The sequence below is a fragment of the Grampus griseus genome, assembly GCF_964374135.1.
Source record: "Grampus griseus genome assembly, chromosome: 3".
NCBI lineage: Eukaryota > Metazoa > Chordata > Mammalia > Artiodactyla > Delphinidae > Grampus > Grampus griseus.
The window spans coordinates 163,368,845-163,394,160 of NC_139019.1; the positions used below are offsets into that span (position 1 = coordinate 163,368,845).

The window sequence follows — 25,316 nt, forward strand, 5'->3', positions numbered from 1 at the left end:
AAATCAGGGGTTCCCAAGACCCCCTTCTCAGGTTCGTTAATTTGCTAGCATGGCTCACAGAACTCAGGAAGGCATTTTTGATGTTTACTGGTTTATCATAAAGAAATGAACAGCCAGATGAAGAGGTTTACAGGGCAAGACCTGGGAGGGTCCTGAGAGCAGAAGCTTCTGTCCCCATGGAGCTGGGCTGTGCCACTCTCTGGGCATGGGGATGCTTTTAACTCAGAAGCTCTCCATACATCTCCAGCCCCGACTCCCCAAACCCTTTTTCCTTTGTTAAAATGTTAGATAAGTCCCTGAGTCTAATTGCTCTCTGAGTTTCACTACTTTTCTGTGAACTTCCATGCATGTAAATATTAATAAAAATTGTGTACCTTTTCTTCCATGAATCTGTCATTTGTTGGTTTAATTCACAGACCCTAGTCACTGAATCTAAGGAGGTAGAGGAAAAGTTTTGCTTCCTTGACACAGTAGTGGGTCCCCATTTTACAGACAGGACTTGAGGCTCAGGTAGCAATTGGAGGCTGTGGATTATAGGGAAGGGGCAGTGATTCCTTGAAGCCCCAAGGACACATCTGAAATGGAGCCTGGATTTTTTGGATCTCTATGTCCCATGAGGGGAGCTGCCCAGGGCATTTGTACGGCATGCCTTGCTCTCAGAGTTTCTGTTTCCTTGCCCCTTCTTCAGCCTTCCATAGGATGCAGCTCAGATCAGGGACCAAAGGGATGTGAGACCACAGCCTAAGCCCCACTCTGCCTCTTCATCCTCTAATCCTCCCACTTTGTGTCTCCTGGGCAACTTACACTCGCTCCAGCCTAAATGTGTGGGCTGTGGACGCCTGGGGTTCAGCCTCCCAGCACTCAGCCAGAGTCTTGCCCTTTGGGTCCAGAGGTGTGGGGGGCTTGGGCAGTGGGTCTCATTCCCTGGTGGACAGGTGGTTGCAGCTTCCCTGGCTCCTGAGGGAATTGCATGCATCTACCTGTTCCTGCATTGCCCCAGCACCCCAGGAGGGGGACCTTCGCCAGAGACCAGCCTTGCCTCGGGCAGGCAGCTGGTCTAGAAGTCTGCGGGGGTTGTGACTGGGCAAGCTGCCTGGTTAGGAAGCTAAAACCCTCTTTAGTTTCTTATTCCACTGGTCTCTTCTTAGGTGCCATTATTATAGGGGGAGCTCTGCCTGTCCTGCCGTTTGGAGTCCCTCAGCCTCCTCTAGCCGAGTTCAGCTCAAGGCTTGGGGTCTGGAGCAAGTCCTTCTGGAACTTTCTTCTTTAATGTAATGGTAATAATGGCCATAGCAAAAAATCGCTTACTATGGGCCAGATGTCATTTGTTCTGAGAACAGCAGTTCTCAAAGGGGTCCAGAAACTTGGGGGTTACTGAGACCCTTCCAGGGGGGCCCATCAGGCTGAATTATTTTTTTTTTGGCTGTGCTCCACGGCATGCGGGACCTTAGTTCCCCGACCAGGGATCAAACCCATGGCCCCTGCAGTGGAAGTGTGGAGTCCTAACCAGTGGACTGCCAGGGAATTCCCATGAACTATTTTTATAATATTAAGATGTCCTTTGCCTCTCTCACTTTCATTCTCTCACAGGTGTATGGTGGAGTTTCCAGGGGAGATTGGCTACTGCAACAGGTGGGATGCAGAATCAGATATGAGAATCCAGCTGCTTTCTGTTCAGTCAACATTAATGGGAGGCAAACATGTAAAACAATGCCTCTCTTTTTATGGCATGTTTTTGTTTTGAATGTGATTATTTTTAATTAAAAATGTTATTCGTTATCATTAGTAGGTTTATTGTTGATTGTAATTGAAAAGCTAATAAATAAGATGAATGGATAAAGAAGATGTGGCACATATATACAATGGAATATTACTCAGCCATAAAAAGGAACGAAATTGGGTTATTGCAATGAGGTGGATGGACCTAGAGTCTGTCATACAGAGTGAAGTAAGTCAGAAAGAGAAAAACAAATATCATATGTTAACGCATACATATGGAATCTAAAAAAAACGGTACTGATGAACCTAGTGGCAGGGCAGGAATAAAGACACAGACGTAGAGAACGGACTTGAGGACACTGGGGGGAAGGGGAAGCTGGAACGAAGTGAGAGAGTTGCATGGACATATATACACTACCAAATGTAAAATGGATTGCTAGTGGGAAGCAGCAGCATAGCACAGCTCAATGCTTTGTGACGACCTAAGGGGGTGAGATAGGGAGGGTGGGAGGGAAGGTCAGGAGGGAGGGGATATGTGTATACGTATAGCTGATTCACTTTGTTGTACAGCAGAAACTAACACAACATTGTAAAGCAATTATACTTCAATAAAGATGTAAAAAAAAGAAAGCTAATAAATAGTTTAAAAAAGTCTCAGTTTTAATTTCTAAATGGCAAATATCGGTAGCTATAACCCATATAAACAGATGCACTTTGGGATCCTCAATATATTTTTTAAAGAATGGAAAGGGGTGCTGGACTTCCCTGGTGGTGCAGTGCTTAAGGATCTGCCTGCCAGTGCAGGGGACATGGGTTTGATCCCTGGTCTGGGAAGATCCCACATGCCGCGGAGCAACTAAGCCCGTTCACCGAAACTACTGAAACCCGCGTGCTCTAGGGCCCCGTGCTCCACAACAAGAGAAGCCACCGCAATGAGAAGCCCGTGTACCCCAAAAAAGAGTAGCCCCTGCTTGCAGCAACTAGAGAAAGCCCACATGCAGCAACGAAGAACGCAGCCAAAAAAAGAAAAAAAAAAAAAAAAAGAAAAGAAAGGGGTGCTGAGACAAACATTTGAGAACTGCTGATGTAGAAGAGTGGTCCAATCCAGCCCTATGCCTGTTTTTATAAATAAAGTTTTATTGGAACACAGCCACACCCACTCGTTAACATAAGGCTGCTTTTCTGGTGCAATGTCAGAGTTGAAGAGTTGAGATAGAGGCCATTTGGGCAACAAAGTTGAAAATATTTACTCTCTGTTCCTTCAAAATAAGAAGTTTGCTGATGACTGATATAGAATAATGAATTTAATCGTCACAAACAGTTCTATTACTAGTTCCCGCTTACAGATGGGAAAAACAGAGGCACAGACAGGTTAAGTCATTTTCTTAAGGTCACACAGCCAGGGGCTTGGTACCCCTTCTTCTGGTACCCCAGTGTTCCTTGAGAACAATCCCTCTCTCCTTATCTGCGGGTTTTCTGCAATTCTCTGAAGCCCCTTCTTGGGAGAAGCGGGAGCTGCCTTTTCAGGCCAAAGAAAGGCCTTTCACCTCAACTTGAACACGGGGTATAACTGGCCTTTTGCTCACCTGAATCAACACAGCTCTCTGACCTCCCAATTTTACTAACTACAGTTCTGTGGCTATCGACTATATTCACAGAACCATTCACAGAATAGGCAGGGAGGTGAGGCCCTGGGGGTGGGGGCAGCGGGGTTGGGGGGTCCTCTACCACCTTCATCTTTGGGGCCAGCTTCTGGAAGCCTGGAGTGGGACTGTCTCAGCAGGTGCATTGTGGCCTGATGGAAAGACATGTTGGGTGGGGCTGAAGGTGGAGGGAGGGCAGACTGTCAATCCCCTCATAAGAAGCCCATCCCCACCTCTACCTCTGATATGCTGCCTTCACCTTGAACCGGCCATGACCATCTTTTGCCACCTATGGGCTGCTCTGAACTCTGATCTCTAGGATTCCCCAATGACTGCGGGTAACTTAGGGGCATCTCAAGAAAGTCTGTGAAATGGGATACAGCTTGGGGTGGAGCCCATCAGAAGCAGCTTCTTGGGTGCAGGTAGGTGGGGTTGGGAGTGCCAGAGGCCTCAGGAAGGGCTCACCTCCCACTGGGGGAAAACTCCCTGGGCACAGGGTATCTGAGCTGGGTTTCCAGGTACCTCCTCCAGGGTGCTTCCAATAGGAGTTTTGCTAATATGTGGGGCCTCAAATGTACTCACTGGGGTCTCACTTGCCAGATCATGTAGGATGGTCATCCAGGAAGGTTTATCATCCAGGATGGTTGCTTTAGGTACAACCTGGCCTGCAGAAGCAGCAGCAGGCAGACTGTGGAACCCCCGGAGGGCTGCGGGTAGAGGCATGGGCTGGTCAGTGTCTTTTTTTTTTTTTGTGGTACGCGGGCCTCTCGTTGTGGCCTCTCCCGTTGGGGAGCACAGGCTCCGGACGCGCAGGCTCAGCGGCCATGGCTCACCGGCCCAGCCGCTCCGCGGCATGTGGGATCTTCCCGGACCGGGGCACGAACCCGTGTCCCCTGCGTCGGCAGGCGGACTCTCAACCCCTGCGCCACCAGGGAAGCCCTGGTCAGTGTCTTTGGCTTTAACTTTCTTGCAAAGAGTGCTGGCTGGGGAGCTACAGCTTCCTCATCCTTAGCCACTTTCAAAGCGCCTCCTTCCATGGTTTCCCCAAAGAGACCTGGGGAGTACTTTGCAGAGAATATAAAGACCATTCCAATCCAGAAGCCCTTTGATTCAACTTTTTTTTATTATTTTTTTTTTCTTTTTGAATGTCATGCAATAATTCACAGTCCCAAGCCCACAGTTTTCAAACAAGGTAGGAAAAAGGAAAAAAGAAGCAAAGGAAATCGGTGGTGTTTTTTTTTTTTTCTTTTTTCTTTTGTTATTTCAAGCAGGACCAAATGTCAGAAAAAAATGCTTCTTTTCTCAATCATTAATTTTTTTGTCCTTTTAAAATTGTTTATTTTTTTTAAATTGATTTCTGCAGGCAGTTATAGTAGGGTTTGGTATAACCAGCAAGCACTCCTGTGTGTGTCTGAGAACGTGTGTGGGGTATGAGTGTGTCTGGTGGAGGTCTGTGTGGGACGCTGGGTTTCCTCTTCGCTTCCGGCTTCTCGCCACACACGGGCCACCAGCTCGCGTTCACCAGGGAAAGGAAAGATTCAGTTGAGATGATAAAACTCATCAATAGAAGCAATTTTTTTCTCCCCGTTTTTCTTTTAAAAATGTTTTTTTTTTTTTTTTTTAATTTCCATTTTCCCCAAGGTTCTCCAAAAATGGCTGAGTTAATTAGAATCCCTTGGCTGTGTGGTTTGTCTGCCCGCGAGGGACCCCGTCGTGGGGGGTCGGGGCTGGGTGGGGGGCGCAGTAGCAGCCCAGGAGCGGCTTGTCCGGCTGAGGGTCTTTGCGGGACACCCTGGTGTGTCCTGGCCCTGGGGACTCCCTCCAGAGGCCGGGGCTGTCCAGCTGGTCCTCTCCTGGGCCCTCCCGGGCCTCCCCCCGTGTGCTGGGCAGGTGGCAGCGAGGTGGCCCCGCGGCCGGTGCGGCTCCTCCCCGGGGGGGCGTGTGCGTGGGGTGCGTGGGGGGGGCCGGGCGGGCGCGGGTGCCACCTCGCCCGGGCTTAGCACCAGTCGTCGTCGTCGGTCTCGCTGTAGGTTTCGTGCAGGCCTTTCCGGGAGCCCGGCCCACGGGGCCTGGCCAGTCCGTGGGCCGGGTAGTAGCCGTTGGGGAGTCGCCGGCCGTGCCTGGAAGGCGAGGCGCAGGCCGGGCCAGCGGCCCGGGGAGTCCTGGGCGAGCACGCGTGGCGCGCGGGGGGCGGCGCGTCGTAGGCGGCGACCCGGGGCTCCTCCCCGCCGCCGCCGCCGCCGCCGCCGCCGCCGCCGCCGCCGCTGCCGCTGCCCAGGCCGTCGGGCTCGTCGTAGTCGGAGCCCCGGTAGTAACCGTGGTGCCGGGGGACCGGGGGCCCCTCGGCCGCGTGCGCGCCGGACGCCGGCCACCGCGCCCCGCCGTGGCGACACGCTCTGGGGGACTCGCTCCTGGCCATGCCCGGGACCCGCCGCTCCATCGTTGGCGAGCGGCTGCTGCCGTGGCCCCCCGTGGGCGGCCGCTCCCCGGCCAGGGGCTCAGCCGCGGGGCCCGGGTACCTCCGCGGGCCGCTGGGGGCTGCCCGGCTTGGCCGCACCGCCGGCTGCTGCTGCTGCTGCTGTTGCTGCGGGGGACCCGAGCCGCCGGCCTTACGGATCACGGGGGAATAGGACACGTGTGGCCGGGGGGTGGAGGGGGTCTGGGGGAGCTGGCGGCGTCCCCGCCGCGGAGTGCTGGTACCAGATGTTGAGGGGGCTGGGCTTCCACTTACGGAACTACTGCCCTACACGAAAATTGAAACAAAGGAAATCAAAAAAAAAGATACACCAAAATCAACCAGGAGACGGGAGGAGACACAGAGGACGGGAGGGTGAGGACCGAAGGAAAACCAAAGGACAGGAGAGGCACCGGGAGGAGAGGGGGACACAGGACATTCGAATGGAAAAAAAAAGGAGAAAAGCAACAGCCACAGGGAGGATGAGGGCAGGAAGAGGCGAGGAGGACGAGGGTGGGGGGGGAGTGGGAGAGACAAGGAGGGAGGGGGAAGTCGAAAACCAACACAACAAAGTGAAAAGAGAAATGAGAAATGGAGTTTTGTAAGTTTGGGGGTTAAAATAGCAGAAGTTTAAAAAATTACTCACAGGCGTCCAGAGGACAGAAATCATAATCGAAACAACAACAGAAAAAAAACGGAAGCCGGGTTAAAGGAAAGCAAAAGGCAGCGGGGCAGCCAGCATGGTCATGAGTTGTAAAGACTACGCTGGCCAGAAACTCAAAACGTGATCCACAACCAAAGAGGAAGCAGCTGCGGGCAGGGAGAGGGTGGCAGGCGGGCAGGGAGGCTGGGGGTGCAGAGTGGGGAGCCAGAGTGGCAGGGGGCAGTGTTCACCCCTGCCCGAGCCCAACCCCCTGGCTTGGGGAGCCCACTCCATGGTGGACAGGGTCAGAGGTCACAGCAGCAGTGGGGACCCTGCCCAGAGTGGCTGTGGGGTGTAGGCCCCTCCTCTCCCGGGTCCCAGGGGCTCGGCTCAGGGGTACCTCCTGCCACACCCACCTGCCGGTGTGCCATGTGCTCTCGGCCCTCACTGGGTGAGCGGGACCAGCGCTGGTCCCGGGCCCGGGTCCGGCCGTGGTCAGGCCGCTCCTGGGCGTAGCGCTCCTTGTCTGGGGGCGGGGGGTGGTGGTGGTGGTGGTGGTGGTGGTGCTGCCGATGCTTCCGGTCCTTGGGCCGGCCCCGCTCCTGGTCTCGTTCCTTTGATGGCAGGTCCCCAGACTGGGTGGTCATGCTCAGGTCTGTCCCCAAGCCTGGGCCAGACGGGGTCAGACAGATAGACAGATGGCTTTGAGGGAGGGGTGGCATGGTCTGTGCACATGGGAGGCTCAAGGGGCTCTAGAGAGGGGCACCTTCCCCTGGACCCCCCTGGACCAAGGATGGCCTGGTGGGTGCTGGGAGGGGGGTCGGTCCCCAGGTTCTGAGCAGCAGCTGTTACAGCTTGGTCCCTTTGGTCTCGTCCAAGCCTTTCTGTCTTTTCTCCTTCGGTGTCTACCCCACTCTGCCTTCTGTCCTATCTCCCCTCCTCTGTCCCCTTATACAGCCTCCGGTCCTGGGCCCTGCAGGGCGACCCACCTGTGTCCACGTCCGTGTAGCGGCCCAAGGAGCGCTCGGAGGCGCGGTGGCTGCGGTCTCTGCGCCGCTGGTGGTGCCGCTGGTTCTCTTCGGGTGGCACCCTCTCCAGGGAGTAGTCGTCCAGGCGCCGGGCCTTGGGGCCCAGCACGGAGGCCGAGCGCTTCATGGGGCTGGTGTCTGAGATGGTCTGGGGGGGACAGGCCGGCAGACCGGGGTCAGCGGCTGGCACCAGGGAGTCCCGGTCTGTCCTGCCCCATCGGCCACCAGTGACTGCAGTGTGACCGTCCAGGGGCGGGGTCGGGGTGGGGGGCGGCCGTGGGCCTCAGGTCCTGATCAACCAGAGCTCCAGGACTCCTCTGTCACCCCCCAGGCTCATCCTGGGTTCTGGCCAGGAGGCCCCATTCTGTCCACCTCCTCCTGGGACAGGCAGGCCGACCGAAGGGCAGAGCTTCCCCCATTCCAAGTGCAAAGCTGGGAGCCCCGGGCCGGCGCTCGCCCTGCCTGCTCTCCAGGGCGGGCGAGGAGCCTCTGCCTCTCCTCGCTGTCAGGCCTACACGCCCAGGGCCAGGCACCCAGCTCACCGTCCTCCTTGGCCAACTGGGCCTGGACTTCTCTGACCACCTGAGTCTAGCCTCCGTAAGGAGCCCTTGAGGGGCTGCCCTGGCATTTGAGGCCCCGAGGGACCTGCTCTCCTCATCCTTGGCCTGCAGCCTGGGGGCCTGCATGTGCTGCACCCACTGGGTCCAGCTGGGTTCCCTGTGGCTCGGAGAGGAGAGGAGGAAGACGGGGCAGACGTTGCCTGGGCCCGGCCCAGCTAAGGGGGCAGCGGTACTGCCCGAGGAAAGAGTTTTAAGGAACACAGGGCTGCGGGACCAGAGGTTCAGGGGTGGTGTTAGGGGAAAGAGCCCCTGAGGAAGTGGGCCAGGCAGGGCTGCAGGTCAGACTCCTTGGAACGATGGACCCCCTGGCTTGGGGGCTCTGAAGAGAAGGGGGTGGTGGAGGGGGAGGGAGGAGGGGCGCGGGGCGGGGTCACTCCTCCAGGGCACACGTGGGGCACACAGAGAACACAACACATGAGGATGGGGCTCCACAGGGGGGAAGGGGGAGGGGGTGCAGTCTGCAAAGAAAGGGTGGGGTCCGAGGACAGGGAGAGATGACAGGACTCCCACGAGGGGGGGTGGGCGGGAAGAGGGGGCCGGAGCCCAGCTGGGCGGCGGGCGGGCGCGGTACATACACTGAGGTTATTCCCACGTGGCCGGCCCCTTCTCCTCTGTCACAGCCCCACGGGATGGTGCACACAGAAAAAACAGAAAGAAGGAAATAAATATAAAAGCTGAGAGGGAGAGTGGAGAGGTGGTAGATGGAAGAGATGCCAGGGCCGGGGAGAGGAACCTGAGGGGGAGGAGAAGGGGGAGGGAGTGAGAGGTTAAAGTCCCCGGTGGTGTGTGGGCGACCCCAGGCCCAGCCGGCAGTCCTCCCATGAGCACAGAGGAGACAGACAGGAGACACCACAGACAGATGGCAAAGGCACGAGACCGACAGATGGGACGGCGTGGCTGCAGGCCCCTGGCCCTGAGCTTTGCCTCATGCAATGTGCCCCAGCCTTGGCTCTGCTGACACTCAAAGCTTTGGGGAGGGGTGGCCGTCGGCTGGCTTGTCCCACCGGTCTCCTGGGGTCCAGCAGCTCAGTCCTGCTGGGTGGGTGGGTGGGGGTGGGGGCCCGTCAGGATGGGGCTGGGTAGCCACATGCAGGGTGAGTGCCTCCCGCCCAAGTTCCCAGCAGTCAGAGGCCAGGCCCCTGGGTGACCCTGGCCCAGCCAGGCACAGCACAGCCTCCCACCCCGTGCAGATGTCACGGCACAGCACACGGGCAGCCCGCCACCGTCAGACATGCCGCCCCGCCTCTCAGGCTGGGTGGGCAGCCAGCCATGCTTCTGGCTCTGGCCCCTTTGGCCCCGTGGGCCTGGGGCAGTGGGACACCCCCCCCCCGAACCCCCCGCCCACCCGAGCCCTGCAGCTGGGTAAAGCAGCCACACGCAGGCACACATCGGGCGCACACACACCTGCTCCTCCCCAGCGGCCCCCACAGAGACCAGACAGAGAGACGAACCCCAGCTGCCCCCGGGCCCACCCCAGACTCCGCCACCAGGTCCTAGGACCCACCAAGTTCCCCAGAGCGTGCGTGTATACGAGCACACACATCCGGGTATGTGCAAGCGCGTGTGCGCGTGCGTGTGTGTGTGCATGAGTGTATATTCTTGATGGCTCTCACCTGGGCCAGACACACCACCTCCCACACCCCCTCTGCAACCTCCACGTCCTGCTGCCTCAAGTACCCCCAAACGGGGCAGAGACAGACCACCTGGCGGCGGCCACGGTACCCTGCCCCAGGGGAACCTCGCCCCCTCTCAGCCCTCCGTCAAGGAGGACCTAAGAGGACCAGGGCCTCCAGGGGCTCCAGGTGTGGCCTGTAGGGGCAGTGGGGCCTGCACACTGCTGCCGAGGGTGCAGGACGCCCGCCCAGCCCTGGGTCCCTGGGCTCCGTGGGGAAGCAGAGACTGCAGAGGCCAAGTGCAGCCCCCAGCGTGCTGGGTGAAAGCCCTCACCTGGTTCTCGGCGGGGAGGCGGGGCATGGAGGTGGCCCGGGCCTGGCCCTCCATGGGGAGGTAGTGCTCACTGTCGGAGTAGCCGTCTCTGCCCATCTCTCGCATCTCCACAGACTGCGGGGCAGATGGCGAGGCCGGGTGAGCCCCAGGGACTGACACGTGGACCCCGGGGGTGGCCCAGGGTGTGCGGAGCTGCAGGTGGGGGGCCCAGACCCCTCCTTCTTGTCCTGCCCGGGCCTGGGAGCCATGGGGGCGTGGGGGGGTATGGAGGCACCTGAGAGTTGGGCTGGCTATTGGGCATGTCCGTGGGGGGTCCTCGCTCCGGGCTCCACGTGCCCGTCTTCTGGAACATCTCCTGGGCCCGCTGGGTCACCCAGGATGGGCTTTCCTTCATGCCGCTTTCGTGAGCCATCCTGTGTGGGGCACAGAGACCAGGGCGGTGGTGGGCACTCCGGGGGCTTTCACACCCGACCGGCACGCCCGTTCCCCTGCCTCCTGGCCAGAGAGACACTCACAGGCCTCCTCCTGGGTCCAGCTGGGTGGAGGGGAGGGCATTCTGGCCGGGCGCCCCCTCCTGCGTTGGAGATGGGGGTTCCATGCGCTGGAACATGAGAGGTGTCCGGTTCTGGGGAAGCAGAGAGCAGTGTGTGTGCACAGGGGACAGGTGGAGGAGGGCGCCCCAGGCTCAGGCTCTGGTCAGGGCTGCAGCGGCGAGGCTACGGAGGGTATGCTTAGCCCACCCCTGGGGTGAAATCCCAGGAGTCATTCTTGACATGCCCCCCCACCCCAAAACGCACACACACTCAAGTCTGATCCATCAGCTAGTCCTCAAGACTCTTCCTTCCAAATCCATCCATAACTGGATCACTTCTTACCACTCCACAGCCCACATCCTGGTCCGGCCTCATCAGTTCCGGCCTGGACCAGTGCAGTTGCCTCCTCTCAGGTCTCCCAGCTCCAGCCCTTACCCCCCACGGCCACTAGAGGGCACCTGGGAACACCTGCATGAAGTCACTTCCCTCCTCTACTGAGGAGCCCCCATGGCTCCCACATCACTCTGAGCAAAAGTCAAAGGCCCACTAGGCCCTGCATAATCTGTCCTGTCACCTCCCCACCCTTGTCTCCTCCCACTGCCTCTTGCACACTCTGTTCCACCATATCGACTTCCTTGCTGTTCCCTGAACTCAAACTCATGGTCCTGCCTCAGGGCCTTTGCACTGGCTGTGCCCTCTGCCTGAAGCACTCTCCCCCTAGGTATCTGCTTGGCTCCCTCTCCTCTTCCTTCAAGTCTTTCCTCAGATGTCACTTCCTCAGTGAGGCCTCCCCTGACTACCCCTTTCAAATCACATTCCCTCCCCTTCCCATGGTTCTTAGCATTTTCTGCAATGCTATGTAATTTAATCGTCTGTCATTGTTGGCATTCCCCCAACTGGAAAGTCTGCTCCACAGGGATTCTGGTCTGCTTTGCTCACAGATGCACCCCCGGAGCTGAGAACCATGCCCGGCACACAGTAGGTGCCCAATAAGTGTTGATGGAACAGATGAGTTAATCCAGGCTACGTCTCCTTGGCACTGCCCTACTTCTCAGTGACCTGCCTTGGAGCCTGGCCTCATCCCACTGTTCTGGTTGGTCCTCATGGTGACAAGGAAGCCACTGTCTCCCAGCCTGGATGTCCCCAGAGCGATGGACATAGCAGGGCAGGGCCATCAGGGCTGGGGCCGTACCTGCTCCTCGCGCATGGCCTGTAGCTTCTTGGCCTTGCTTTGCCGGTAGTACTCCATGATCATCATGGCTGCATAGATCTTCCCCACCGTCAGGTCCGTGGCTGGGGGCACAGGGTGAGCTCACTGTGGGTGGGGGCCCCTGTGTGCACCAGCCCTGCCGTCCCTGGACCTCCTCTTTCCCTCCCCCTCCGTCCTGGGGGGACAGAGCCCGAGGCCAGGCCGGGCCTGGCTCTTACACTTGTGAGGGGTGACCAGCAGGTCCAGCGTCTTCTGGGACAGGTTGGGCCAGATGGCCATCATCTCCTTCCGCAGCTCAGCGTCCATCTGTTGTTTGTCGGCTCCGCCTGTGTGTGGGCACAGAGAGGCATCAGGCGGCCTCTGGGGCAGCCGCAAAGCCAGTGGTTCCTGTTGACCCAGGCTCTGGGGTCCTGGTTCCCAGCGGGCCTGACCCAGAGAAGTCTAGTCCTCAGCAGGGCCAGGGCCTTCGAAAGACCATGCGGGGGACAGTCCAGCTTCCTGAGGGGCCAACCTGGTTCCCACTTACCAGCTGCGTGACCTGGGTGTTAGTCTACTTTGCTGTGCCTCAGTTTCCCCATCTTCAAAATGGGGGTGACGGCAATACTACCTGCCTCACTGCGTTGTTTGAAGATCAAAATAGTTAATGTACAGCATTAGGACGGTGTCTGCTGTAGGGAGCCTGGGGTAAGCCTCAGGGAGCAGTCCTGATAGAGGACGTTCTCCCTCAACCGAGTATCCCCTCCTGTGCATGTTGACCTTGGACAGAGCCAAGCCCTGGCCCCTCACTCCAGCCATGGTGGTCATTAAGGTTCTTTAGCAGCCATTCCTGGTCCCTCCTGCCCGAGAGCACGGGAGTGTGGCCCTTCCTGGCCCCTGGGGTTGACCAGGGCCATGGGACGAGTTCTTGCCCATAAGGTGTGAGCAGGGTGAGGCCCCGCTTTGGGCATTAAATGGGCCGTGCAGGCCCCTCCTGAGTTCTCATTCCCTCTGTTGCAGCGGCTGGTAATGTTGGGGACAGTGGTTGCCCCCTCACGCCTGGTCCCTGAGTGACTGATGCACAGAAGGCCCTGCTGACCCCGGAAGTTCCCACATAATGGAAGTGGGAAGTGAATCTTGGTTGGTTCAGGACCTTGGGGCTGTTTGTTACAGTAGCACATCCTCATCCATTCTAACTGATACACCAGCTTGGCCCTTGCTTCTACTCCTGTTTCACAGCCCCAAACAGGGGCTATTCTAAACATTTACCAGCTGGTAGGAGAGGGACACTGATGACAGAGCTAGAGCAAGGGCCTGAAGGATCCCTGCTGGACCAAATATTAACCCTGTGGTTGCTGGATTATGGGAGGAGATCTAGGGGAAGGGCAGGAGCCGGCTGCCAGCCAGTAGAGAACTACTGCAGTGTTTAACAACCATCCATGGGGGCCTGTGGCTGAGTAGCTGGACCGCCCAGACAGCCTCAACATCCCCCTTTGCCTCCATTCCCCGTCCACCTCTTGTCGCCCAGCATCTGCCGTCTTTGTCCCTCCTTCTCCCACTCCTCCATTTCCCGGGCCCAGCCCGGAGCTCCCTCTGGAACCCCTGCCCAGCTTCTCCTTCTCAGCAGATGTGGGTCAAAGCACAGACATCTGCCAGGCACTCCGTGGAGCTCTCACTCATCTTCCCCCGTGTGACTCTGGAGACGGATGCCTTTATTTTGAGAAAAATCCTTCAGAAGGGCGTTTTTGCAAGTCAAGCTCAGATCCTGTTCCAGAGTGATGATATGGAGGCGGTGGGGAGCTGAACTGCCTGGACCGGTGTAATCGCTTCTGCCAGGTCGCCTTGCTCCTCCCACAGCCACCAGAGGGCGCCCAGGGACACCTGCATCAGTCACCTGCCTCGTCTGCTCAGAGCCCTTCAAGGCTCTCACCTCACCCAGGGTGATCCCTCGAGTCCACAAGGCCCTGCACGATCCGCCCTCATCTCCTCTACTTTCCCCCTTGCTCACTCTGTTCCAGCCACACCAACCTCCTCGTTGCTCAGCAAACACGCCAAGCACCGTCCTGCCTCAGGGTCTTTGCATGGGTTGTTTCCTCTGCCAGGATGGTTCTTTCTACAAATATCTATGTGGTTCCCTCCCTCACCTCCTTCAGGTCCCTGCCCAAACCCTTTATCAAAGAGGTCTTCTAGCTGCCTCCCAACCTAAAACAGCTGCCCCTCCTTCGGTGCCCTTTTCCTGCTTTATTTCTCTGGTCTTTATCATCTCATGCTATTGTTCACCACATCACCACTAGGGGGCACGGTCCACGGTCTGGTCTCTCTTTTCGCTGCTGGTGGTTGCAGGGTCTAATGATACAAGGGACTGTGGTCACTGGAGCCGACCTGCATGGGTGTAGGGGTGATTGGCGGGCCTGGACACAGGTTGGGAAGTTGTGGAAGATCCTTGGGAAAATCATCTGTGTAGCTGGGTTCTCAACATACTTGACACCAACCTATGACAGTTTTATTTTTTTCCTCTAGGGAAGCAGTTGGAATTAATAGCTAAGTCTCGTGTCCACTGTAGCTAAGTGAGGTGCCTGGGGTCTCTGTGGGTCCTTCTCAGAGACACGGGAAGGGAAACAAGAGAACATGACATTCTTGTGAAAAGTCACTTTCTCCTGACAGCTTACATGTTTCCTGTTTCTAGTGAAGAAAAGGAAGATACCTATTGTTATGAACTGAATTGTGTCCCCCCCCCCAATTCATGTTGAAGTCCTAACCCCCAGTAACGGCATTTGGAGATGGGGTCTTTAAGGAAGTAACTAAAGTTACATGAGGTCATGAGGGTGGTCCCTAATTCAATAGGACTGGTGTCCTTATAAGAAGAGAGAGATAGACACCAGGGATGCACATGCACAAAGGGAAGGCCATGTGAGGACACAGCAAGAAGGCGGCCACCTGCAAGCTGAGGAGAGAGGCCTCAGGAGAAACCAAACCCTCTGGCACCTGAATCTTGGACATCCAGTCTCCAGAACTGTGAGGAAATAAATTTCTGTCGTTTATGCACTCAGCCTCTGATATTTTGTTATGGTGGCCAGAGCTGATTAAGATACCTGATCTTGGCATCTGAATTAGGTAAGGCCAAGGTTTCTCACCCTGTCAGCACTGTCGACACTTGAGGCTCCATCATTCTTGGTTGTGGGGTCGTCCTGTGCATTGCAGGACTCACACTTACCCCAGTCCTGACAACAAAGCCTGTCCCCAGACACTCCCAGGTGTCCCCTGGTGGATAAAACTGCCTCCAGTTGAGAACCACCTTAGACTCTTTCTGCTTTAATTCACTGGGAGATCTTGCATTCGGGACTGCCGTTCACATTTAAATAAAGGGCAAGTCCTTAGGGGATTTCAAGGTGGCCCTCCCCTGGGGTCATGAGATCTGCTCAAGGCCACATCTCAGGTTTACTCCTCCTCCAGGTACAGAATTGTTAACACTGGGGTTCCCAGGGACAGAGGGCTCCCCGGTATTCAGGCATCAGTCCCCCACAAACCAGCTGTGTCCCGGAGTTTATCGCCCGAAGGGTCCTCCCCTCTCCCACATCACTCTGCACCCCTCTGGTGAACGTTCTCTGTTGCAGGGTCTGTTCCGTGCACCCTGAGACATTCCCTGGCCCCTACACACCAGATACCGTGAGCACCAGCCCTCTCCCAGTTGCGACAACGCAAACTGTCTCCAGACATTGCCAATGTCCTCTGGGGGCAGAATTACGCCTGGCTGAGAACCCCTGACTTAGGGTTTAACCCCTGATCTGGATCTACAACCTCTGACCCTGCTCTTTCTTTTCCATAACATGTCTCGCTTTTGAACACGTTACATATCTACTTATTTATCGTTGCCTGTTTATTTGTTGCCTCTTTCCCCACAGCCCCACAAGGGCCAGAGTTTCATCTGTCTTTCACTGCCACATCCCACGTGCCAAGGACAGAGCCAGGCACACAGCGGGTGCCCAGTGGATGTTCTCATTCAGTGAGCTGATAATGCAGGCAGGTGAAAGCCCTTCAGCTCCCACCAGGCCACCCCAGAACCTTCCAGGCCATTGCAGAACCCACCTCCAGACAGAGCCTGGTCTTTGAGGGTATTAAAGGACGAGACAGTGGCCTTTTGGCTGGTCAGCCACGTGGAGTCCTGAAGGAGAGTCCGGGCCGGCCCGGACTCAGGGAATGCTGGACAGCTGTGGAGATTCTGCTACTGGCTGGCTGAGGCCTGTCTCTTCTCCACACAACCCTCCACTGCTGTCCACAGCTGTTAGCACGCAGGCGGCACAGTGTTTATAAAGCTCTCCCTGCAGGCTCTCAGCAGAAGCCAGAACGTTAGCTTGAGGCTGGGGAGTTTTAAAAAAACTTTTATTTTATATTGTAGTTTTTTTTTTTTTTTTTTTTTTGTCCACGCCGAGTGGCTTGTGGGATCCCCAACCAGGGATCAAACCCCAGGGCCCTGGCAGTGAGAGCGCCAAGTCTTAACCACTGGAGCAACAGAGAATTCCCTGGAGTAGTTGATTAACAATGTTGTGTTAGTTTCAGATATACAGCAAAGTGATTCAGTTATACATATACATGTATCTATTCTTTTTCAAGTTCTTTTCCCATTTAGGTTATTACAGAATATTGAGCAGAGTTCCCTGTGCTCTATTGTTGGTTATCAATTTTTAATATAGCAGTGTGTATATGTCAACGAGGCCGGGGATGTTGGATTTTGATGTGTTAACTGGGTTTACGTTCGTTCAGGTAGGTGGCTGGCTCTGTCCTCATCACCTTCTGGTTGGGGTGGGGAACAGGAAGGCAGTGGGGGATGAAGGGACACAGCCCAAGCCCCTTGGGGGAGGTTTCAGGGATCCAGACACAACGTCTAGAAGAAAAAGAAACATGACGACAGAGGATTTTTTCCCCAGGCAAGAATGAGATTCTTCTGAGGGGAGAGAACAGAGGGGTGAGTGGGAAGGAGAAACAGACAGAGAAGAGGAAGGACAGACACAGAAGGGACACAGATAAGACAGATAAGGAGACACAGAAGGAGACACAGAAGGAGACAGATAAGCAGAGGGACCTGCTCTCTTTCTCTCCCAGCTAAGATGGGCCTCACAATTTTTGAAGAATCGCTGAGGTTAACCCACTCCTCCATGTTACCCCCTGCCTGCTGGAAAGGAACTCAGTGTGTTTAGAAGCAAATTCAGTGTTGAAAAAAAGTGTGTTGTACTCTCAGCTGGCCTGAGACGTGATTCTGTTGAAATGGCTGTGATTGTCAGCACTGTCAGAACTGTTGTCCCCAAGCTCTCGGCTGAACTTCCTTGACTCCAGAGCTGTGCCCCATGGAACTTTGGGAGGTGAGAGGACGGGGAGGGGTACCTGGCTCACAGATGCTGGGGGCGTGACCCTCTGGGAGCTGAGTAGGGTCTGGGGTATGAGTGACAATGACAGCCAAGTGGCAGGCACATCCCTGGAGTCCTTGAAATCCTCACGTGGGGAATCTGGTGAGTGTCCTAAAGGCTGGACTTGCTAAAGTCCACAGAAGGGGTTCTTTTTTTTAATATATATATTTATTTTATTTTTGGCTGCGTTGGGTCTTTGTTGCTGCGTGCAGGCTTTCTCTAGTTGTGGTGAGTGGGGGCTACTCTTCGTTGTGGTGCATGGGCTTCTTGTTGCGGTGGCTTCTCTTGTTGCGGAGCACGGGCTCTAGAGCACAGGCTCAGTAGTTGTGGCTCACGGGCTTAGTTGCTCCGCGGCATGTGGGATCTTCCCGGACCAGGGCTTGAACCCATGTCCCCTGCATTGGCAGGCGGATTCTTAACCACTGCACCACCAGGGAAGTCCCACAGAAGGGATTCTGTGCCATAAGAGACAACTCAGCAGGTCTGGGTTGTCCAAACCTTGCACATTCCAAAGGAATGACTGGTTCTTTTTTTTTTTTTTTTTTTGTGGTACGCGGACCTCTCACTGTTGTGGCCTCTCCCGCTGCGGAGCACAGGCTCCGGACGCGCAGGCTCAGCGGCCATGGCTCATGGGCCCAGCCGCTCCGCGGCATGTGGGATCCTCGGCATGTGGGATCCTCCCGGACCGGGGCACGAACCTGTGTCTCCTGCATCGGCAGGCGGACTCTCAACCACTGTGCCACCAGGGAAGCCCCAGGAACGCCTGGTTCTTGACCAGCTCCTGGAAGATAATGTCTAAGTCCTAGAGTGTCCTGCCTGATAAGAGTGTTTTTGTTTACCTAGGGGCCTTGGGCCAGGCCAGATGGTTTATCCTAGCAATGTGATTTATGGTGGAGGCCTTGAGTCACGTGGTATCAGCGTGACCTATAGAGGGGCTGGAGGCTGAGCAACTAAGGTCAGCCAGGCTTACAACGACCAACTCCCAATAAACACGCTAGACACCAAAGTTCAGGTGGGCTTGGATGGTTGGCAACACTGCATACATGTTGTTACACATCATTGCTGGGAGAAGTAAGCAGTGTGCATGTGACTCCACTGGAAGGGAGTGGGAGCTCCCTCTTGGTCTCTCCCGGACCCTGCTTCACGTGCCTGTTTCCTTTGCAGATCTTAATCTGTATCGTTTTGCTGTAATAAGCCATAACGGTTAGCAAAACAGTTCTGCGTCCTTCTAGCGAATCACTGAGCCCAGGTCTTGGGTTATCTTCAGACCCCTGAACACAGGTCCCCAGAGGGAAACAGCAGCTGGGATTCAAAGGCATTATGTACCAAGAGTAGGTGCACTGTTAGACCCATTTTACAGAACTGTGGCAGGCAGAAATCTAAAGTTGCTCCTTCTTTCCCAGCAAAATTCTGGTTATTCAGTCAAACGCTTGGGGCTTCCCTGGTGGCGCAGTAGTTAAGAATCCGCCTGCCAATGCAGGGGACACGGGTTCAAGCCCTGGTCTGGGAAGATCCCACATGCCACGGAGCCACTAAGCCACAGCTACTGAGCCCGCGTGCTACGACTACTGAAGCTTGCATGCTCTAGAACCTGCGTGCCAAAACTACTGAGCCCCCATGCTGCAACTACTGAAGCCTGTGTGCTGCAACTACTGAGCCCACGTGCTGTAACTACTGAAGCCCGTTTGCCTAGAGCCCATGCTCCGCCACAGGAGAAGCCGCCACAATGAGTAGCCCACGCACTGCAATGAAGAGTAGCCCCCACTCGCCGCAACTAGAGAAAGCCCACAGGCAGCAACGAAGACCCAACGCAGCCAAAAAAAAAAAAAAATTAAATCAAATACTAGTCTAGGGACTGCTATGAAAGGACTCTGCAAATGTAATTAAAGTCCCAAGTCAGCTGACTGTAAGCTGATCTGGGTGGGTCTGACCTAATCAGGTGATCCCTCTAAAAGCAGACCATTTTCTTTTCTTTTTTTTCTTTTTTTTTTGCGGTACGCGGGCCTCTCACTGTTGTGGCCTCTCCTGTTGCAGAGCACAGGCTCCGGACGCGCAGGCTCAGTGGCCATGGCTCACAGGCCCAGCCGCTCCACGGCATGTGGGATCTTCCCGGATAGGGGCACGAACCCGTGTCCCCTGCATTGGCAGGCAGACTCTTAACCACTGTGCCACCAGGGAAGCCCCAGACCATTTTCTTGGCAGCAGAAGAAGTTAGAGCGATTTGGAGCACATAAAGAATTAGATACATCCCTGGGAGCTAAGTGTAACCTCTGGCTAAAAGCCAGAAATGAAACAGGGACCTCAGTCCTACAGCCACAAGGAACTGAATTCTGCTAACATCTAAAGGAGCTTTGGAGTAAATTTTTCCTTGGAACTTCCAGAGAAGCTCTAGAGAAGGTGGCCTTGCCACCTTGATTTTGGCCTTGTGAGACCCTGAACGGAGAGCCCAGTTGAGTCCACCTGGACTTCTGACCTACCTAACTGTGAGCTAATAAGTAGGTGTGTTTTAAGCTGTTAAATTTGTGGTCATTTGTTACACGGCATAGCTAGCTAATACATGCGCTGAGGCTCAGAGAGGGTGAAGTCTTCTGCCAAGGTTTACAGTTGAGGACAGGGAAGGTGAGTGGGCAAAGTGAGTCCACTTTCCCACGTGATTACAAGATAGCTGCTGCCCACACTTCTGCCTCCTCACCTCCCTGGGTTGGAACCTCCACCAGCTTCAACCATACTGATGAGTAAACAGTCTGGGGCAGGCAGTGCCACAACGCGGACAGAACCTGGGCCCCCGCTGGTCATGTGCACCGAGATGCTTGGCGAGCCTGGACCACTTGCCTCTGACTTGTTGCATGAGAAAGAAACTTACACTGTGTGGAGACAAGTGGCACTTATGCTGTCCCCTGAGTCTCGGCCTCACTCCTGATTCTTTCTCACTCCATTTGGGGGCACCTCTGCTCTCTCTACCTTCATCTGCATGTTTCCTGGCTCTCATAATGTCTGTCCTCAACGTGCCCCACCCCTTCACTGGGCACTGTCCCACTGGAAGCTGCTGGTCTCCTTCCTCGAATGTCCCCACTCCGAGCAACTTCCAGTCTTGTCTCCTTCTCCCCTCTTCTCCCCAGGGCCCTGGAAAGAACACGTGTCCCGAAAGTGCAGTATTCCTTCCTCATAGCCTCCCAGGGGCTTCAGCTGGGTGGAGTCCTGGCCTCTCTCTTCAGCCCCTGATTCCCAACCCTCTTCTGGACGATGGACACAGCCCTCCACCAGCTACTCTCCCAACTTCCTTCTCTCTGGTGACGCATGTGCTGCTCTCTCTGCCCTGCTGTCCCGTCAGCTGTCAAGTCACATCCACTCTACCGCCAGGCCTCAGAAACCCACTCCAGGCAGGAGGGCCATGACCCCTCCACCAGAGCTGCCCTGGTCAAAGTGACCAGTGGTGACCCGGCACAGGATCCGCTAGTCACTCTTGGTCCTCATCTTCCTCAGCTGCTGGGCAGCACCTGACACACTGGCGACGCCTTGTAGGAGCCTGAGTTGCCTTGGTCTCCACCCACCTGCCTGGCCACCTTTAATGCTGGGGTGGCCCCAAGCTCAGTCTTCGGGGGTCTGTCCATCCACTCATCCCCTTGGAGAGCTCGTCCAGTCTCCTGGCTTAAAAGCTGCCAGCATCTGATGCCTCCTGACGCTACATCTTCAACACAGCCAGGAAGACTCATCCCCTCACTTCCTTCAGCACCTTCTCGGGGGGCCTCCACCAGAAGTGTAAGTTGGAGAGCCTCCTGCCTAGCCACCATCTTCATGTGTCACCTCCAACACCAACCTCCTGCCCTCCCTTTGCCCCAAACCTGCCCCTGCCATCTCTTCTGTCTCAGGGCACGGCAGCTCCATCCTTCACGCACCAGGGCCCCAGCCCCTGGGGGTGGCCTCGTTGCCTCTTTCCCTCACACCCCACATTCCATGCATCAGCATCTGGTCCTCCTGACTCCCAGGAAATATCCAGAATCTGAATATTCCATATCCCCTCCTTCCGAGCCGCCACCCTGTGTTCACATGAGTTATATCAGGCCTCCTCCTAGCTTCTCTCCACTGTGGTTAGAGGGAGTAGGTGCCTCCTCTGCTCTCGAGGCTGCTTGGTACCCCCATGAGCAGAGTGCAAGTCAGTTCAACATAGCCCCAGGTGGGGGGAGGGGCTCTGCACCCGCTGGTCCCTCTGTCTGGAGCGCTTCCCCCCCAGGTATCCACGTGACTCCTTCACAACCTCGCTGGGGAGGCCTCCCCCCGCTGGAAGTGTAACCCGCATCCTCCAGGTTTAGAGCGGCGTCTGGCACACAGGAGGGAAGCTCTCAGTATTTGCTGACCAGGTGAATGGCTCAGCCCTCCCAGGCCCTGGCTCCACCCACCCTGCCCCACGTCTCTGCTCCCGTTCCTGCCCTTACCCTTGGCGATCTTGATATCCAGGGCTGTGCGGATCAGAGCCATGAGGGTAGAATTGAAGTGGACGGTGTTGTCATCGGCAACAGGCAGATCCATCCGCAGGAGCCTCTACAGAAAACCAAAGGCAAGGGCAGTCATTCCCAGGCACCCCTCCCGGATCCCGTGAGCCAGACCCACCCTACCCAGGGAGCCCCAGGAAGAACTCTGAAGGCAGCGGCTAGGGTGCCCCCCACCCTCAGGTTACCTGTCCCGGTGTTCCATTTCCTGATTGCCCTCGCTGGCTCCCTCAGGGAGGGCACTGGGGGCTCTCCTATGCTGCGGAGCCCCTGCCCGTTCCTCGCCCGCCTGCTGGACCCTAGGGCTGGCATTTCCAGGGTTGGCCCACATCCTTGCCCTGCCCCAGAGTTCTTCTGGACAGCTCCGTTCCATTCTGACCCCAAAGAAGAAGAGTACAAGCCAGATCGCAGCAGACATGCAGCAGCCAGGCAGAGGGGTCCATTGCCGCAGCCGCCGGGGGGGCCGCTGGCTCTCCACCCCCAACCCCTGGCTCGGCCCAGACCAGACCAGATGGCCACAGACCGCATCATTCCTCCGAGAAGCGGCAGGCAGGCGACTCCCCCTGCTGATGGGGCGGGCCCCTCGCGCAGCACATGCAGCGAGGCCATGACACACAGAACAGCGGACAGGGGCGCATGCAGACGGAATCTCGAGACTCATTCATAGCTCCGTGGAAAGTGTATCTCAGGGGCATTTCCGGATCTTGGCTCTCTGTGCAATGGCAGGGGGAAGGGGTGAGGGAGGTGTTCCCATGGCCCAGGGAAGAAAAGATTCCCTGTATCCCAGGCAGGGGCTCTGTCCCCCATGCTTGGTGGCGTGGGAGAGGATGCTGGGCTAGCGTGCACCAGCCCAGGCTGAGGGGGCACGGAGATGGAGACTGATGTTCACCAGAGGATTCAGACACGGGTCAGCAGGAAACACAGAGTTGGAGATGGCAAAGGGGATGGCAGACTCAGAGCCGAACACAAGAGATGGGTGGAGGCAGGGTGGGGAGGGGGATGGTAGACAGAGAAACACATACACACTGGGCCACTGTGCACAGCTGTGCAGGCTGTGCACTGCACAAAGGGCTCCCCATCTTAGAAATCATGGACTTGTGTATTTAAATGACAACTTCCCAGCTGATAGTGGAAAAGTGTCTTGCTCTCCTCACACTGGTGGATTCCAATTGTTTTCCCACAAAGTGTTCTGTGCAAAGGATGTTCATTTCAAATGTGCACAAAGGTGCCTTACGGACCCGTGGCAGCCCTGCACAGAGACCAGGAAGGGAAGGGCACTCTCTCCCTCTCTCTTGCACACGCTCACACACACACCCACACTCGGCCAAGGAGAGACCAAGAGAAGGACAAAAGAAAATTAGAGAAGCGACAGGTACATGGTAGTAAGGCTGGTGGGGCCATCTCCTGGTCTCGCCTGGGAAGAAGGAGTTCATGGAGGGAAGAGGACGAGGAATGAGGTTGTGGGGAGGTGGTTACACGAGGCAGGAAGAAATGGGATGGACAGAGGGGAGGGAGGACTCTTGTAGACAGAGGAGGCCAAGGTGGATGGGTGAATGGAATGATGGGACCATTTTTTTTGGGGGGGGAGGGGCTGACTGTAAAGGTCATCTCTGAACTTCTAGTGGATGAGTTAGGGGGAACAGAGCATCTGTCCTTGGGTGCCAAGGGAGATTCCGGGACGGGGTCTAGAGGGGTGGTCCGGCCCAGCCGCCTGGCGGCTCCTTCAGACAGCATGCACCACCCCCCCGGTCGGCCATGGTGCCTGCCCGCCCCAGGCCCCCGCCAAGGCAGCGTGCATGGCCTGCGTCAGGGTGCCACGGTCCAGGGGTCCAGCTGCGGCCCGCCTGCCCACTCTGGAACAATGGAGAGGCATGTTGGGGTGTCTTGGAGGGAGATGGGTGGCTTAAGGACAGGAAGACTGGGGAAGCAACTCCAGGGGGGAGGCGGGGGAGGAGAGGCTCTGGGTGCTCCCCGGGAAATCTTGGATCCCCCAAGGCCCTAGGTCAGAGATCAGCTTCAGGTGTGTGTGTGTGACCGTGAGACCTGGGGGCTCAAGATACAAAAGATGGGGTCCAAGCCCCTTCCTGCAAGGCACCTGCCCAGGTCTGGGCATGGGGGCCGCTCTGGGCTCATTGGCGACCCCCACCTCCCAAAGGGTGTCCAATTTGGTTCCTGGGAGACCAGGTGCGAGGGGACCTGGGGCTCCCCTCACCCTCCCCCCGGCGTGTCGGCCATAATAGAGTCTCAAAACACCAAGACACACTGATCAGAAAGGACGGACACAGTATACTGCTTAGAATCAAGGGATGGTCATGATTCATTTACTCAAGGAGGAAAGGGGAAAAAAAGGAAAAAAGAAAAAGAAAAAAAAGAACAGTAATGCTGGAAAAAGAGACTCGGCTGGTTGTTCCTGGTCAGCACTGAAAAATCCCCAGTGCCCGGACATTGGTGGTCGGCAAGGGTTAGACTACCTTGTAAGCTACTCTGGCCGGACACTTCTTCCCCAGACCCAGGGGCGGAGACATGTGTCTCAGCATCTGATACATGTCCGGGTAAGGCATGCGGCCCCTGGCAGCACCGAAAACAAAAACGGGGGTGGGAACGGAGAACCAAAAGAAGGGTGGGTGGAGGGAGGGGAAGAAAAGGAAGGAAAAAAAAAAAAAACAACCAAAAAAAAAAAAAAAAACCAAAAAAGCAAAACAATCACACGAGCCGAAAAAATAGAGAGAGAAAGATGCAGAGAACGATAAAATAGGTATTTCAAATAAATGGAAAAGAGGAGGGAAAAAATGGAAGAGGTAATTAAAAAAAAGATTATTTCACTGCTTACGAGCAGGGAGAGAGAGAGAGAGAAGAGAAAAGTCAGATTCACTTTTGACTCTGGGCTATGGTTCTGGTGGAATGTGGACGGAAGTGGGGGCTTCTCACTTGGAAGCAATGCTTTTGTTCAGTGTCATTTAAAAAACTGGGTCAAGTTCTCTGGTTTGGCTGAGGCTGGTCTCTGAGGGGGCCTAGATGGGGAAGAGGGGCCAGGGCAGTGGAAGGAGGGCTGGGGGCTTTGGGAGGCGAAGGGTGGAGGAGGGGAGAGTGGAGGAGATGGTGTGGGGGGGTCAATGCAAAGTTACAGTCCCCCCGGATGTGTCTGATTTGGGGTGCCGTTGAGACCCCGGGATGGGCAGCTTCAGCTAAGAGCAAGCAGAAATGGCTGAAGGGAACGGAGAGATATATGTTCCATGCTTCATCAAGTCTATGTGACTGCATTCTGTTGGCTAAGTTTTCTAGTTTAGTGCAAAAGAGAGAGATGGCTCTGTTTTTTAGATTATATATAAATATATATATATATATGAAATATATATATTGAAGAACCCCAAGCCACACTCATTCCATGGATGCTAGCAGGTTTTAGTGGAAATCAAACCTTGCAAGCAACCCTATGAGGACATTTCTTGCCTAAGCCGAGAGGGGGAGATATTACGCGCAATAAACTGTACATATCCTTATAATGAATCCGACCGCTGAAAGGAGAAGAGAGGGGATTAGTGGAGGCACGGGGTTAAGCTGCGTTCACACTGGCTCCCCGTGCACACAGTGAGGTCATGATGCCAGGGGCTGGGGACCCCCTGGCTTAGAGTAGGGGAGATGTGGGATGAGTG

General features: G+C 55.9%; 1 protein-coding gene across 4 annotated transcripts in view; it reads right to left on the minus strand.

Moving 5' to 3' along the window:
* Positions 1-5,358: 5,358 nt before the first annotated feature.
* Positions 5,359-25,316, minus strand: part of CACNA1A (calcium voltage-gated channel subunit alpha1 A) — a gene marked incomplete at both ends in the record, with an annotated part of 236,581 nt that continues 216,623 nt past the window's right edge. For 2 of the 4 annotated variants that reach the window (XM_082652568.1, XM_082652566.1), the window contains 11 exons: positions 5,359-6,105; positions 6,877-7,127; positions 7,450-7,636; positions 8,684-8,719; positions 10,056-10,169; positions 10,330-10,468; positions 10,571-10,680; positions 11,781-11,881; positions 12,017-12,124; positions 21,610-21,715; positions 24,135-24,231. In XM_082652568.1, coding sequence (XP_082508694.1) covers positions 5,359-6,105; positions 6,877-7,127; positions 7,450-7,636; positions 8,684-8,719; positions 10,056-10,169; positions 10,330-10,468; positions 10,571-10,680; positions 11,781-11,881; positions 12,017-12,124; positions 21,610-21,715; positions 24,135-24,231 — 1,996 coding nt within the window. Of the gene's footprint in view, positions 6,106-6,876; positions 7,128-7,449; positions 7,637-8,683; positions 8,720-10,055; positions 10,170-10,329; positions 10,469-10,570; positions 10,681-11,780; positions 11,882-12,016; positions 12,125-21,609; positions 21,716-24,134; positions 24,232-25,081; positions 25,179-25,316 lie in introns of all 4 variants that reach the window. The other 2 variants (XM_082652565.1, XM_082652567.1) reach the window with 1 other exon arrangement.